Below are 16,770 nucleotides of genomic sequence, written 5' to 3'. Positions count from 1 at the left end.
TAATGGCTGCCATGGCTACTGAAAAGAACAGGACTTGACTCAGCAAACCTGAAGCAAATCAGTATTTAATCGGTCATATATATCGAAGCTTGTAGACGAAACCCTTTGTCATCGTCTCTCAGAACATCTTGAAACGTACAATCTTCACTAGCCTCTGCAATCAGCCTACATGGCCCATAATGGCACAGAAACCGCCCTGCTCAAAGCCATTAACGATCTACGACGTGGTGTTGATAATGGTAATGTTGCCCTTTTACTTCTTCTGGACCTCAGCTTAGCCTTTGACACCATTCACCATGAGGAGACAATTTAATGAAGTTGGCCTCAGAGGATCTGCACTGAACTGGGTGAAATTCTGTCTGACAAAGAGTACCATCCGCTCCTATTCATCTTGAATATGGAGTCCCACAAGGATCGGTCCTCAGTCCAACCCTCTTTACTCTCTATGCAAAACTCATTGGTGACAACACCCAGAAACAAAGTCTGCATCATCTATTCAACGACACTCCTCAAGTTCTTCAAGCCTGATCCTTCAACATCTATTGACTCAGTAACTGTCTGACTCCTGTCAATACTCTAAGGCATGGATGTCTCTCAACAAACTAAGGCTTAATGACGAGAATAATTAATTGTAATTAGTCCTTCAAGAAGACTCAACAATTGTCACCTTGAGATAGTTAATATTGAAGAATTATCAATTCCAATTTCCTCCAGTGGAAAGGACCTTGTGTTATCCTAGATTCTGACCTCAAGCTACTCAAACAGTTCAGTCAGCTGTCAAATATGTCACTTGCACTATTGAGTCTTTCCCAAATCATCTCGAGGATTGACTATTTGCTAAAGTCTACTTGCAGGTTCTCCTAAAAGTCAACAGCCTACTATCCATCCAGAACAAAGCAGCATAATTTGTTCCACTCAGTGACACAATGAAACAGCTCCATCATGTCCTTGTGACCTTCCTCCACCTAACCTCCGGATCTCTCCGTTCAGAATCACAACGTCTTGTGTCTAATTTTAACTAGTAGTTATGGACAGCGATCTTTCTCCAATGAAGCAGCCAATCAGTGGAACAATCTTTCCTTGAACTTCGCAACTATTTAACCTACTCAGCCTTTAGAACTTGACTCCGCACCAGCCAAGCCTTTGACTAAACTTTGTTTTTTCTTTCTGCTCTTTGGATATATTCAGCATGTAAAAACGCCATACAAATGGACTTTATTATCATAATGTACAGATACAAATAAATAAATGCATCAAAGAGTGTTTGGATGATCCAGGCATAGTCAGACTGCTTAGGCTCATCATTAGCTCAGGGCGCTTGCCCCCTCTACACGCAAGCCCAGACAGCGAATCGGACTTCCTCAGGAACGCTGCCCAACCAGAGTCTGTATAAGGGCCTGTGCCAAAGAATTTTGTATTTATCATTTTCCATGACGCCCTCTACATATTCTGGGTCGGACCACGGGTGGACGTCTGCGACAAAACCACAGGCATGGCCAAGACGGTAATAAAAGGATCGAGACACGCCCTCGTGTCGCTTAAGAAACAGTGTTTGTGCATACCCTGGGCATCCACTGACAATGTGTCGGACAGTCTCATTAAATTCATTGCATAATCTACATTTCATATTTACATTATGATGCAAAATCACACATTGACGGCTTCAAGTGGGAAGTGACTGGTCCTGAGCAGCAAACAAAAAACTTCACTTCCCTGGCCAGCCGACTTCATCCAAGCGAAGTAGGGTTGCTGTTCTTCTCAACACGCTGAACATAAACTAGATGCAGTGGTCGTTCAGATAGCCTCTCCCTGAAAAACTGAATCTGGTCTGATTTGATATGGCACTTCGCTTGGTTGACAAGACCATCAACAAAATCAGCACTCACATTGAGATTATGTCCGACATCCTTGGCTCGTTTAAGGAAACTGTGGAATGCTTTGTTTTCATTATGAGTCTTGACATGCTTCATCAGACAAGAAAACGTGTGCAAATGTGCACAATACAATATCATGAAGAGCCTATACGTTAATCAAACCCCGCGATTGAGGGCAGAGCGAGGTTGGTGAGATTTTTTATCTGGCACGATTCTTCGTGTGAGGGTGTCGATACCCTGCATTTCTTGTTTCGTCCAATCAACAACACCAAAAGAATATGAAAGAATGGGTACCGTATAGGTATTTGTGGCTTTGACTATAGTGCGAGCGTTAAGCTCTGAACTCTTTTCACGTCCTTATGTTGTCAAGAAGTGACTAATGCTGACACTGTAGTTGGACACTTTGATAATTGATGACACATTGAAGTGCAGCATAACCAACCTGTCAGAACTAGAATCTCGAGTAGTTCAAATAGTTTGGGTAGTGTGGCCAGCTGTTATCAATAGTACATATAAAATGGCGCAGAAGAGAAACGCCGATAATATTACACCCTCTACGCTCTTTCTGAATAGGGTCGTTCTATCAAGTTTCGATTTTTTTTCTACCGAATCTGTGACCGATCATAATCCTAAGCGGACATGATATTTTCGAGTGTCCCCACAATACACTCGTTCAGACAAGAAACTGCCAAGGGTCTTCACGACTGCCAAGACAAGAGGCGAATAATAATTAGTACCATTTACATTTCGTTCAATGGAAAATTCATTCTCCAAATTATAGTTTTTCATGAGTATTTTCATGTGAAGGATTGTTTTTATTTTCAAACATTTTCCGTTTTAATTTTCCGTTGGATTGTTTCGCCCAAAGGTGGATATAGCTGTATATACAAAAACGCCAGTGTTGAATTTAGCTTGACTAGATTTGACCACGTGACGAAATAGTAGACCACGCCCTCAAATAATCACATGACTGTGTTACGTCATGGGAATACATACACTGTAAATCTGTTGTCTCCAAGTTTCAAATTGAAAATATCTCATTCGAAATATTTAAGAACTTAAATATCCTGAATATAAATTGGTCGTCATAAATAATATATCAAAATTATTTCACACGGATATTTCTCTCCTATGGCCAAGTTGAGTTCAAAGGTAATGTGTCTCTATCGCGGCTGGTCACGTGACTTAACAGTACTGTCTGAAATGATAACGGAATTATTGTCCATAACCAGTTGCGGGTATCCCTGTTTAAAAAGTCATTCTCTAGACATGTTCTTGTGTTGTCAACTAATGGACACGTCAAGCAGTGACTTGCACTCAGCCAAAGTGAGGCGTATCTAAGAAACACAGTTTTAACCACTTAAGGAAGATAATAATCGTGTTTTAATTTCCAGTTTTTTTCTGGTTGTTTTAACTGCACTGTGCGCCAGTACTACAGGTGTGTGGATGGGTGTGGGTGTCAAATGGGAATCGACATGCCGACCGCACCTACAAGCACAACTGGACTGGACGCGTCACATACTCATAACTAGTAAATACTTAAAGTAAAGTGTGAGTGAGTTGGGTTTAACGCCGCTTGTAACAGTATCCCAGTTATATCACGGCGTGTCAGCTTAATGTGGGAGGAAAGCCCGAGGTGATGCAGGTCTCAGACGTTTACCACCTCGGTGAAACCCTCTAGCATGGGTATGGTGTTGACAAACCTAGAAACATAATCCGGGCGAACCGAGATTCGAACCCACAACCATAGGTTTCTGGCGTGTCCAAGGGACGTAACTCTGCACAGCGAATTGCGGCGCCTCAGACTGGGTCACCCGTGCCTCCACTTTGTAACAGTATTTTATGTACTGCTTGATAGTAGATCATGCATTGCCTGATAAGAGATAATGTACTGTTTGATGGCATTTCGTGCATTGCTTGATAGTGAGTAGATCATGAATTGTCTGATGGTATATCATGTACAGTAACTGTATTTGGGTGTATCATGTACTGCCTGATACTTAATCATGTACTGCCTGATACTATATCATGTAATGCCTGATACTATATCATGTACTACCTGATGATATATCATGTACTACCTGATGCTACATCATGTACCGCCTGATGCTTTATCATGTACTGCCTGATACTATATCATGTACTGCCTGATGATATATCATGTACTGCCTGATACTATATCATGTACTGCCTGATGCTACATCATGTACCGCCTGATGCTTTATCATGTACTGCCTGATACTATATCATGTACTGCCTGATACTATATCATGTACTCCCTGATACTATATCATGTACTGCCTGATACTATATCATGTACTGCCTGATACTATATCATGTACTGCCTGATACTATATCATGTACTGCCTGATGCTATATCATGTACTGCCTGATGCTATATCATGTACTGCCTGATGCTATAGCATATTCTGCTGGGTGGTATGTCATGTACTTCTTGATGGTATATCATGTATTTTTTGAAAGTATATCATGCTCTTTGTTATGATATATTCTGTATTGCTTGATAGTAGATGATGCATTATATATCATGTATTGATTAATTTAAGCTCGAAAGTAGTTGATCTGTCGCTACTTGTGTGTACACCATGTTATGCTTGGCTTAAGATACTTTAGATAAATCACTGCTTTATAGAAGCATCATGTTGCTTTTGTATTTGTTATACTCTAGACTAACGGGATCGGGTAGTCAGGTTCACTGACTTGGTTGACACATGTCATTGTATCCCATACATGGTTGATACATGTCATGATATCAATCCTTTGGTTGTCCTGTCCAGACTCGATTATATAGCTGGAATATTGCTGTGTGCGGCGTTAAACAACAAACAAACAAAAACTCTAGTCTGTCTCTAAATTACCCTACATTTAAGTACAATAAACTACGGTTATAACGAACACGCTTATAACAAACTGACGGATATAACGAACTACTCTTTTGGTCCCGACTATTTGCTGTAGTTATGCTGTATATATGCTTATAACGAACTACGGTTAAAACGAACTAAAATTAGTAATCCCTTTGAGTTCGTTATAACCGTACTTTACTGTAACGTCAAAAACAACACAGAAAATTCAATAGTGTACTCCAGTATTTAACATATACTGTCCTATATAACACAGAGATCCCATCCCTGACATGACTGATGAAGACGCGTAGGCGAGGGTGCAGTTACACGACACAGAGAAAGCGGTGACCATCATGCAACAATTTACGACGACCAGCCAGCGACATTGATCATACCAGGGCTGAAGCGGCTGATTAGGTTCTTGCAAAACATCCGCCAGATTTGATGTTTGAAGTGTTTAATCATGTTGGAGCCACGCGCAGGTGGACACACAGCGCACGCGTCTGATGCTTCAACCTACCCCGTCAATAATTACCTCCCAGAAAAACTACTCGTCACCAGTCAGACAATGCCACAGGGCAGCCCTACCAGTGAGGAGTGAGAAGGTAGGGGAGATAACTCTTTTGAACACCACTGTTCATGGCTGTCGACACATACAACGTGTGCTATTTCCGGTAACAGAGAGACCGTAGCTTGTAAAAAAAATTATCATTATGTATGAAACTTTGCTGAAGAAAGACTTGAGCTAAAACCTCATGCGTGCAAATAGGTTAATAACGACGAAGGCGTCCCTGACGTTCATACGAAACACGACGACTGGCGCCCATTGTAGCCATCATATGTGACTTCAACATCCATTTATTTACCACAGATGTCCAAAAGTCCAATTTGGGCTTAGAATGTTGAATTTAAAGCGAGAAAACACTCTTTAAAACTTGAAAAAATGTGCATTTTGAGCAACATATCAACTGCCAAATATATTATTTGTTTTATGCTGAAATGATTAGACACCTCAACATACCACTCACCATTCAAACACACCATTGAAACGCGTTCGTACGCGTTCGTACACGTTTGTACGCCATCGCACATTCGCACGTACATATATTCAACTGATATTGCTAATACTGACTACACCCTCCAGGTCGTAGGTCATCATTGCTATCTACCTGACTACCAACATGCTTTCTGTGATACCCCCTTGATATCAAAGTCGATGTTGGTTTTGGCACTGCTGAACAACCTCGTCACGACACACCTCTTTTGAGGGGTCTTGTATAAGTTTGTCACCCTACTGAAGGCAGAAAAGAATGGCAAGCAATAATTTGTTCATCTAAAGTGATTCCAAGCTCAGATATTTGCACATATAACTTATATAAGTCTCTCTATATAACTTCTCCATCTTCCATGATCTGTGTTTTCATTAACCATATGGTGCTTCATGGTTGTATAGAGCATCTCACTCGAGTGTCTTTTAATGTCAAATATATAAACATCAGTCGATAAAAGTTGAAAAAAAAGATATTTTTTAAAAAAACAGGATTGCTGAGGGGTTTAAAGCATTTATCGATCCGAATATAATTCTTTTCATCATCCAAAGATCATTTTCCAACTTTTCTCAGTTTGAACCAGGTTGCGCAGATTAATGCGATGGCTGAACGAACGCATCTAAAAGCGGGTGAGATATGACAATCGGTATTTGGAGAACAGGTACAGGTAATCGACGTGAGGATTGTGAGAATATGCGGGGAAAATCCACCTATGCATAAAATCGACTTGTCCGACATTGGCGAGGTCGGATTCTATTGAGGGAGTCATCATTATTTAAATGCGGGTAAATATTTTTAAAGCTTGAACATGTTTTCAATATGCTTAAAGAGGCTGGACAAAATGCTGTATCATATAGGAAATACACGACTCGTGATCGTTTCTTAAATATGCAGTGTCTTGTGTGTGAAGAGTACTAACTGCTAACTACCTCCAGTGGCAGAGAGATTAATAATGTCATTTGATTGTGACGCCATGGTACACGATGTTGTCACAATGGTCTGCAAAGCATTGTAATGCAATTTTATTGTATCATCTGCTGTGGAAGCTTGTTGTGAACATATGATAAGTTCCCAAAACTACACGCTGTTCGAATTGACAGGTTTCAATATTGTTGGTGTTTATGGAGCTATAAACGTAAACACCTGTGTAAATACGTGTAGCGGATTTGTGCAATATGTGCATTCCGTCTTTTTTAAGTTAAACTCTTCATATACACCAAACATATTGAAGTCAATTCTTATCGATAAATAATTCAACAATAAAAGCTTTATTTATCCATTAACACAAAACACTACAGACAACAATACTAAATCAGTGACAATATTCAAGCTCAACCACTCATTCTCTTATCAGCCAATCGGGGCGGTCGGGTAGCCTAGTGGTTAAAGCGTTCGCTCCTCACGCCGAAGACTCGGGTTCGATTCCCGACATGGGTACAATGTGTGAAGCCCATTTCTGGTGTATTTCTGGATATTGCTGGAACATTGCTAAAAGAGGCGTAAAACTATGCTCATTCACACACTTATCAGCCAATCAGGTAACAGTACTCCATTAGTGGGCATGGCATATGTTTCGGATTCTGGGAATCACACGCAACTATTTGGATGGTATGGCTCGCCGATCCATAACTTACAGACCGGTGTGATAGTTGGAATATTGCTGTCTTAATGCAAATGTACAACATTCATTAATCGACCCACTTTATATAAAATGACAGAAAGTGACGTTGGAAAGCCATAGACATACCTCCTCTATCTGGAGTTATGACAGCTGATTTATAGGTCAGAGTTAACTCTTGGTATCTCAGAGCATATGACCCTACATTAGGTATATCAGTGCATAAAACACCATGTGGATATCACATTGCATATAACACTACTGTGGGCATGTGACACTACTGTTGGTTTATCAGTGCTTATAACACTACTGTGGATATCACATTGCATATAACACTACTGTGGGTATCTCCGTGCATATGAGTGAGTAAGTGAGTGAGTATGGTTTTACGCCGCTTTTAGCAATATCACTGCGGGGGACACCAGAAATGGGCTTCACACATTGTACCCATGTCGGGAATCGAATCCGGGTCTTCGGCGTGACGAGCGAACGCTTTAACCACTAGGCTACCCGACCGCCCCCCGTGCATATACCGCTACAGTAGGTATATCAGTGCATATAACACAACTATGGATATGACATTGCATATAACACCACTGTGGGCATGTGACACTACTGTTGGTATATCAGTGCATATAACACTACTATGGATATGTCATTGCATATAACACTACTGTGGGCATGTGACACTACTGTTGGTATATCAGTGCATATAACACTACAATGGATATCACATTGCACATAGCACTACAGTCGGTATCGCACTGCATGCAGACCTACTGTTGGTATATCAGTGAAAATGACACTACAGTGGGTATCTTAGTGCATATGGCACTACAGTAGGTATATCACTGCTTATTACACCATGTGGATATCAGATTGCATATAACACTACTATGAATATTTCATTGCATATAACATTACTGTGGGTATCTCAGTGCATATAACATTACTGTGGTTATTTCAGTGCATGTGACACTACTGTTGGTATATCAGTGAAAATGACACTACTGTGGGTATCTCAGTGCATGCGACACTACTGTAGGTATCTCAGTGCATATAACATTACTGTGGTTATCTCAGTGCATGCGACACTACTGTTGGTATATCAGTGCTTATAACACTACTGTGGATATCACATCGCATATAACACTACTGTCGGTATCACAGTGCATATAACACTACTGTGAGCATGTGACTCTATTGTTGGTTTATCAGTACTTATAACACTACTGTGGGTATCTCAGTGCATGCGACACTACTGTTGGTATATCAGTGCTTATAACACCACTGTGGGTATCACATTGCATATAACACTACTGTAGATATCACATTGAATATAACACTACTGTGAGCAGGTGACACTACTGTTGGTATATCAGTGCTTATAACGCTACTGTGGATATCACATTGTACAACACTACTGTGGGTATCTAAGTGTATATGACACTATTGTGGGTATCTCAGAGCATGTGACACTACTGTGGATATCACATTGGATATAACACTAACGTTGGCATGTGACACTAATGTTGGTATATCAGTGCTTATAACACTACTGTGGATATCACATTGTACAACACTACTGTGGGTATCTCAGTGCATATGACACTACTGTTGGTATATCAGTGCATATAACACTGCTGTGGGTATCTCAGTGCATGTGACACTGCTGTCGGTATATCAGTGCGTATGACACTACTGTGGGTATCTCTGTGCATACGACACTACTGTGGCTATCCCAGTGTATATAACACTACTTTTGGTATCACAGTGCTTATAAAACTACTGTGGCTATCTCAGTGCATACAACACTACTGTGGCTATCCCAGTGTATATAACACTACTTTTGGTATCACAGTGCTTATAAAACTACTGTGGGTATCTCTGTGCATACGACACTACTGTGGCTATCCCAGTGTATATAACACTACTTTTGGTATCACAGTGCTTATAAAACTACTGTGGCTATCTCAGTGCATACAACACTACTGTGGCTATCCCAGTGTATATAACACTACTTTTGGTATCACAGTGCTTATAACATTACTGTGGGTATCTCAGTGCTTATAACACTGCTGTGGGTATTTGAGTGCATACAACACTACTGTGGCTATCCCAGTGCATACAACACTACTGTGGGTATCTCAGTGCATATGACACTACTGTGGGTATCTCAGTGCTTATAACACTACTGTAGGTATCTCAGTGCTTATAACACTACTGTAGGTATCTCAGTGTATACAACACTACTGTAGGTATCTCAGTGTATACAACACTACTGCTGGTATCTCAGTGTATATAACACTGCTATCGGTATCTCAGTCCATATAATACTACTGCTGGTATCTCACTGCTTATAACACTACTGCTGGTATCTCAGTGTATATAACACTGCTATCGGTATCTCAGTCCATATAATACTACTGTTGGTATCTCAGTGCATATAACACTACTTAGGGTACCTCAGTGCTTATAACACTACTTAGCGCTACTGCTCGCGTTATCAACCACTGCGTGTCCTCGCCCAAATCGATTATTTACAGGTCGAAGTGGTCTACATGTGGAATACTGGTGAGTGCGGTGTAACACAAGTAAGAAGGAAACACCTATGCATATGCCTGTTAATGTTGTAGGTGAAACATATGCATGCAATGGTGCATGTGTGGAGAAGAAGGTAGTATCGAAGGGTTAATCCAACATGCACTGAAATTACTGATCTGTATGCCTCGTGTTGTTAGATTGTGGCCACCTGTGTTAGAGAGCCGCGACACCTGCATGATATGACGTTTAGATAACATACGACCCCACCACCTTGATGAACTGACAAGAATCCAATGGGCAATGTAAAGGCACCCGTACCACATGACAGGAAACCCATATACATGTATACCCACACGTAATTGGTGTAGTCGCGTTAATAGAAAATAAAAAAACTTTATTTATTTAAGAACTGACTTTCACTTTCACAAAGTTTTATATAACTATTTTATACCTCACAGGTATTGCATAATTTCATTTAGTACGTATGATTAACGTTTACACTTACATCCATACAACAAACAACTGTAACGCGGAATAAAATAGTTCATCAACTGGAGATGTTACATGAGCGTATGTATGCTCAACGTGCTCTACGGGAACATCTTTTGTAGTTTGGTTATAACACATAGATCCAAATAAGGTCATCATTAAATAAGATAAAGGTTCCTTGAGAACAACGTCAGTCATTAACCGTCACGGTGCGTCGTAATACATTTACATCAATACAGGACGTCCAAATGGCCGACAAGATAAACGTGATTGGATCGATTTCTGAAGTTGTTCGTGAAACTGTGGCGATAACAAGTGTTATTCATTACTAATCACTTGGCTGATCACTGAAGTGTGATTATAAAAATGTGCCAAATAGATACTTAGGTAAATTCATAGATGCTGACTTCGCTGTAGAATGTCATTTGTCGGTCAAGCATACAAAGTACTTTCGCTCCCGCTCAGTTCATCAGGACAAAAGTGTTACAATGTGACATCATCATAATAACATGACGTCATACTTATTGCAGTATGACGTCATGACCAGAACGACATGTGGGCGGAAAATTCTTATACACCTGTGGTTGAGAAACCCATTTGAAATAACAGCAAACGTGTGAGATCAAATTATAGGTCCGTGATTGGCTACACCATGGTGATGTCATAAGGTCAGATTATGACGGACTATTTTCCTTTCCCACAGAGTAATTTATTGAGAAGTTTCTGCTGCATTGGTAGTCGAATTCACCAATGTCTATGTCGAATCTGTATGGTTTCAGAGAATGATCTTTGACGTTTTCGAGTTCGCACTGTCATCGTCGCCCTGACACTCTTCGGATATAACTGAAAAGTTTTGTGTGGAGGGCCATTTTAGGTATGCGTAGTGAACAGTAAGCCTAATAACGTCACTCATGACCGCTGTGTTATGCATTAATGCGCCACTGCGATCATGAGAAAAGACAAAATGGTGCAATGTTAGGGTGTGAAGGAAAGAGATTACTTCACTTGAGCCAGCCATTCGTGTAGTTAATCTCTGTATACACCGTGTACATGAATCAATATTAGTGAGTGAGTCAGTTTGGTTTAACGCCGCTTTTAACATTATTCCAGTTATATCACGGCGTGTCAGCTTAATGTGGGAGGAAAGCCCGAAGTGATGCAGGTCTCAGACGTTTACCACTTCGGTGAAACCCACGAGCACGGGTATGGTGCTGACAAACCTAGAAACATGATCGGTGCGAACCGGTGTAAGGTGCCAAAATCTACCCCCTTCAGAATATACCCGGGTAGATTCTGGGAGCTCTAAGAATCTACCCCGGGGTAGATTTTGGGGACTTCCCAGAATCTACCCCCCTTTCCCGGAATCTACCCCGGGGTATAATCTGGGAGCTCCTCCCAGAATCTACCCCGGGTTATAGCTATAATCTAGGAGCTCCAAGAATCTACTGCAGCCCTATTTAATTTAAGCATTTTTATTTCTTGAATGTACTTGAAGTTTTCTTTTGGGGTATGCATCTAACTCAGTCTTGATCTCTCCTGGTCAATTGCTGTAACAACATTGTCATCCGATTAAGTTTACATAAATGCCTATTCAGTACACATCTAATTAGTTTTAAAACATTCATATCCCAGAATCTACCCCCCTTCCCAGAATCTACCCCAAGGGGGTATAATCTGAGAGTTCCCAAAATCTATCCCGGTGTAGATAATACCGGTAATAAATTGTCATCGATTCCAAAAATTCAAAATGTTGTTTTATATATGCAAAGAAGAAATAAATATTGTTTAAACTAATAAAAAAATATCTTACAAATTACATTGACTTTAACTCATTGTAGTCAGGGAGTAGAAGGGAACATGGCAAACTTCATAGACAGCTTCCTGCAAGACAGGTCGCTATCAGTTAAAATAGGGAACAATCGAACCCACAATCATAGGTTTCTGGCGTGTCCAAGGGAAGCACAACTGCACAGCGAATCGCGGCGCTTTAGACGGCTGGGCCACCCGTGCCCCCGGAATCAATATTAAGCTGCCATTCAGTAACCGATACGTTCATTAGGTGCAACATGATATCATGAAATAGTTATTAAGTTTATTATTGATTGAAACATGAATATCCTCTTTTTCTGTGAGCAAATGGATTTGTCACCTGTTAAGTTTGTAAATAGAAAAACGTTTCCATTTCCACAGCGATCAATATGTCAAAACATTTGGATCTCTAATCTGTTGCTGATGTACAGTAAGGCGGTCTTTTTATTTAGTTTCGGAAATGTTATTGGTAACAATTATAATGTTGACAGTATTCATATACAACATTACGTCTCCCCTGATTGCAGATCGCTCACCAAACAATCTGGATTGTCAGACACATCACTTCAGACCTCTGTATGATTACACAGTCAAAAGTGTACATCGTCTATAATTATACAGTTGACATGAAAACACATTCTCCATAAAATATGATGAATATGACATATGGCATAGATTCCTTTGCTTCGTCATGCTATTGTTGTTTCATCGCTGTATATATGATTATTTGTGCTGTTTTGTCATGTTTGCATCGCTGTGTGTGATATCCCTGTGCTGTTATTGGTTTGTGTTGTCTCGTCATATCATATGACATAATAATTATGTTTTATCGTCATGTTATACGTCCCTATAGGTCTATGTTTGTACCACAACGGCATGTTACCTGCGTTGTCATTTGCCAGTGTTGTATTGTCATGTTGTACGTCATTTGTCTGTGCTGTATTGTCATATTATGCGTCATTTGTCTGTGTTGTATTGTCATATTATACGTCACTTGTATGTGTTGTATTGTCATATTATACGTTATTTGTCAGTGTTGTATTGTCATGCTGTACGTCATTTGCCAGTGTTGTATTGTCATGTTGTACGTCATTTGCCAGTGTTGTATTGTCATGTTATACGTCATTTGTCTGTGCTGTATTGTCATATTATACGCCATTTGTCTGTGTTGTATTGTCATATTATGCGTCATTTGTCTGTGTTGTATTGTCATATTATACGTCATTTGTCTGTGTTGTATTGTCATATTATACGTCATTTGTCTGTGTTGTATTGTCATATTATACGTCATTTGTCTGTGTTGTATTTTCATATTATACGTCAGTTGTCTGTGCTGTATTGTCATATTATGCGTCATTTGTTTATGTGTTGTACTGTTATATTATGCATCATTTGGTATATTAATAGCCAAATATTATACATAATAGCTTTTGGTATATTAACACCCGAATAGTATATAGCGAATGTAGGATTCTCCTATTTGTAACCTCCTTAATCTGGCATGACGACATAATCATATTACACCCAGAAAGAGAAAGTCCACAGGCAAAGTATTGTCAGCCATGGACAAAACCCCGGGTTGCACCTCCCTTAGCAAGCTTAATTAACACAGGATTACCTTAAAATTAAGGCAAATATAATTAATGTCTGGGTCGAAGGGTACATTTAATACCAATGTGTAATAACTTTTGTTTGACAGTTAACGTCATTTTTTCGTTTTGGATCGCATACATTTCTTTCTTGTACACAAAGTTACGTAACAGATGAAAACACTTACCTATACCCATACCAACGATGATCCTGCCAACCAACAGCACTTCCTTCCCCCTGGCCGCGCCCATCACAACGGCACCAATGGAGAACACAAAACTCGCCAACATAATGGTCTTCTTTCGGCCAAGAAAGTCCGTGGAAACTCCGGCCACGATGGAGAAGAACGCCGCAGCGGCGATGGTTGCACTGACGATGGCTTCTGTCCATACCGTTGTTAAGCTAAAGTATGGGTTAATCAACAGCATAGATCCGGATACTATCCCTGTGTCGTACCCGAAAAGGAACCCACCTAGGGTGGCGAAACACGACAAGAAGTACACATAGAACCTGCTTCCCTGCCCCTCCCTTGGGGCATCGTCTTTCACCATCTCTGCCATGGAGTCCACGCGGCCGTCAGAGATGCTGGTCACAGAACCAGCTTTTGAGTCGCTCATCGTGGATTACCCGCGGTGCCAACAGCTGATCGGAAAATCAATCGATGAAGATGGAGAATATAGTCTTCAGCGCAGAGCTTCTAAGACAGTAACGCCGTGCTCTGCCTTATATCCTAAAGATAAGAGCGTTATTATAATAATAGAATGTAATAACAATGGCAGAATGGTTTTTTTTAGATATGAGGCTTTAAAGCTGTGGACGGTTCTGGCTCCGTTCCCACCCCAATGACTCTTTCTTCTACTGTGCGGGTCGATCTTGACAGCGCCAGATAACGGGTATGGGGAGGACGGAATACCATGGTTGCAGGGGTGGTTGTTTGAGGGTAGGAACGCCTTTATACCTATATAGATATATCAGTGTTGACTGGGCCATCTTTGAGGGACACCCAACATTTCGTTCAAGAATATTTAAATGTCAGTACATTGAACAAAATTCCGGTTATTTGCATTGAAATAAAGTATGTCTGCATCGACAGATAGCATTTAGTTTAGAAAATGTAAGTGTTCTTATTGAATTGGTAACTTAAGACCCTAGTAGTTAAAGTGTTCTCTCGTCGCGTTGAATGCCCGGTTTCTACCGACCTCAACCCATTTATCACTCGGCTAGTACAAAGCCATGCCGCAAAGGCACACAGTACCCCGAATTACAAGATTGCAACAGCTAAAAGTGTTGATGAATGATTTTTTTTATTTACTCAAACTAATAAATGTCTTCCAATGCTTGGTACTTCGCGTATTGTATAGCGATTACCCCATGCTTGGTGCGCTAAGTCGGACTGCACTGGAAAGCTCAACGTGTCAGATCAGCTGTGCAGTATGAAAACAGCTAGTTCACAGCCTGAGTCTGTTCCAGACCTCGCAGGTACACTGTCACACTGTTCATCGCCCTCAGAGCACAATGAACTATTTTCAGCCAATCGTATACAAACAACGCTTTAATATGGTTTTGTGTTTGTCACTGGTTGCTTCACATGTGAAACAGGCTGTTGGTGAATCTTGTTTGATGAGTCATGTTATCCTTTGTCTAGGTTCTGCTACAACTTTTATCATATATTATTAAGTATATACGATGTAATACCAGCGTCCATTTGTTATTCCAGAGAATACGGGTGGTCCACTGGCCTTAGTACAATTAATGCAGTGCCAGGATCCACTGATTCGCCGTGATTCCCTCAGGACAACATCTTTGGGTTTCACAACTGTGCCTAGTTTAGGTCTACCTGTTGTAGTTAGTGCCTGTTACTATGTAATAGTATGTATTGTAATTTTATTTCTGATCACTGTTAGTGGCAGCAAGTCAAACACTCATAGAATGTCGTTAGCTGTTGTGGCAAGTAATTTATTTAATGATTTGCCCGCGCCAGCTCTTAAAATAGTGTGACTTCCCTTAGCTGTGTATAGTCCAAACTCCACACCAGAGTTCCCGAACTCCCTCCGGTATAGTGAGCTCTGCTGCCGAGGAGATCATTGCTGCCACAAACATCATCAGGAATCAATTTCCAATATATACTGCCACATAACGCTGTCCTTTGGGAATACTAGAGGTGGTGGGTTTTCTCTGGGAAAACTGTGACTCAGTTCCTGTGTCTGTTCGTTAAGACATCGATACATTTCAGTTAGTACATAAGTAAGGATGTTTTACAATTACTTGAATCAAACTCGATCGGTTCTCCGCCACCAAGGAAAAAGTCATCGGTAATTGATCTTGGTGGATATCTCACCTTAAAGTGCTGTCTCCACTGTATCCAACTGCTGCTCAGGACCGTACACCCCAACACTTCTCAGGTGTGTTCTCCACAGTGACGGAGATATCAGATGACTGATTACTCAATATTATCTAAACTGGCTCTATCTATATCGTAGTGTCATTGTGGTCTAGCGGTAGAGCGTCCGCCCGGGGCAGAAGGTCCGGGGTTCGATCCCCGGCCTCGTCATACCAAAAGACGTTAAAAGATGGCACTTGTTGTTACCCTGTCTGGCGCTCAGCATTAAGGGGCTAAAAAAAGGACTGGTCGGCTCGGAGTCAGTATACTGTGTCTGAGAGGGGTATTCATGTTAAACTGCGGCATGGTATCTCAGTGTGCTAGCACTATAAATCGGCATCAGGCCGGACTAGTACAGGCAGCCACACACACACGTGCATGCACGTCGCTATATAAGTGCAATAATCTTTGACGCGACGTTAAACTCCATTTCACCTTACCACTAAAGTGGTAGACGTCTAAGACCTGCAACACTTCGACAAATGACGAATTTCGTTGGGTATGGTGACACATGGCCCTGTGTCTGCCCAGTGTCTGCCGAGTGCTACCA

General features: G+C 40.9%; 1 protein-coding gene across 2 annotated transcripts in view; it reads right to left on the bottom strand.

Moving 5' to 3' along the window:
- LOC139445961 (proton myo-inositol cotransporter-like) overlaps window positions 1-16,223 on the bottom strand; it is a 29,850-nt gene extending 13,627 nt beyond the window's left edge. The window contains exons 1-2 of one of the 2 annotated variants that reach the window (XM_071227209.1): window positions 16,179-16,223; window positions 14,028-14,570 (exon numbers count right to left, since the gene is read on the bottom strand). In XM_071227209.1, coding sequence (XP_071083310.1) covers window positions 14,028-14,457 — 430 coding nt within the window. In that variant the 5' untranslated portion in view covers window positions 14,458-14,570; window positions 16,179-16,223. Of the gene's footprint in view, window positions 1-14,027; window positions 14,603-16,178 lie in introns of those variants that run through there. The other variant, XM_071227210.1, reaches the window with a different exon arrangement.
- Window positions 16,224-16,770: the final 547 nt, after the last annotated feature.

Source organism: Haliotis cracherodii, unplaced genomic scaffold (assembly GCF_022045235.1).
Source record: "Haliotis cracherodii isolate W230 unplaced genomic scaffold, xgHalCrac1.p SCAF_6, whole genome shotgun sequence".
In the NCBI taxonomy this organism is placed as follows: Eukaryota; Metazoa; Mollusca; class Gastropoda; order Lepetellida; family Haliotidae; genus Haliotis; species Haliotis cracherodii.
The sequence above is the reverse complement of the archived record's forward strand: the minus strand, read 5'-3'. Positions and strand labels throughout refer to the sequence as shown.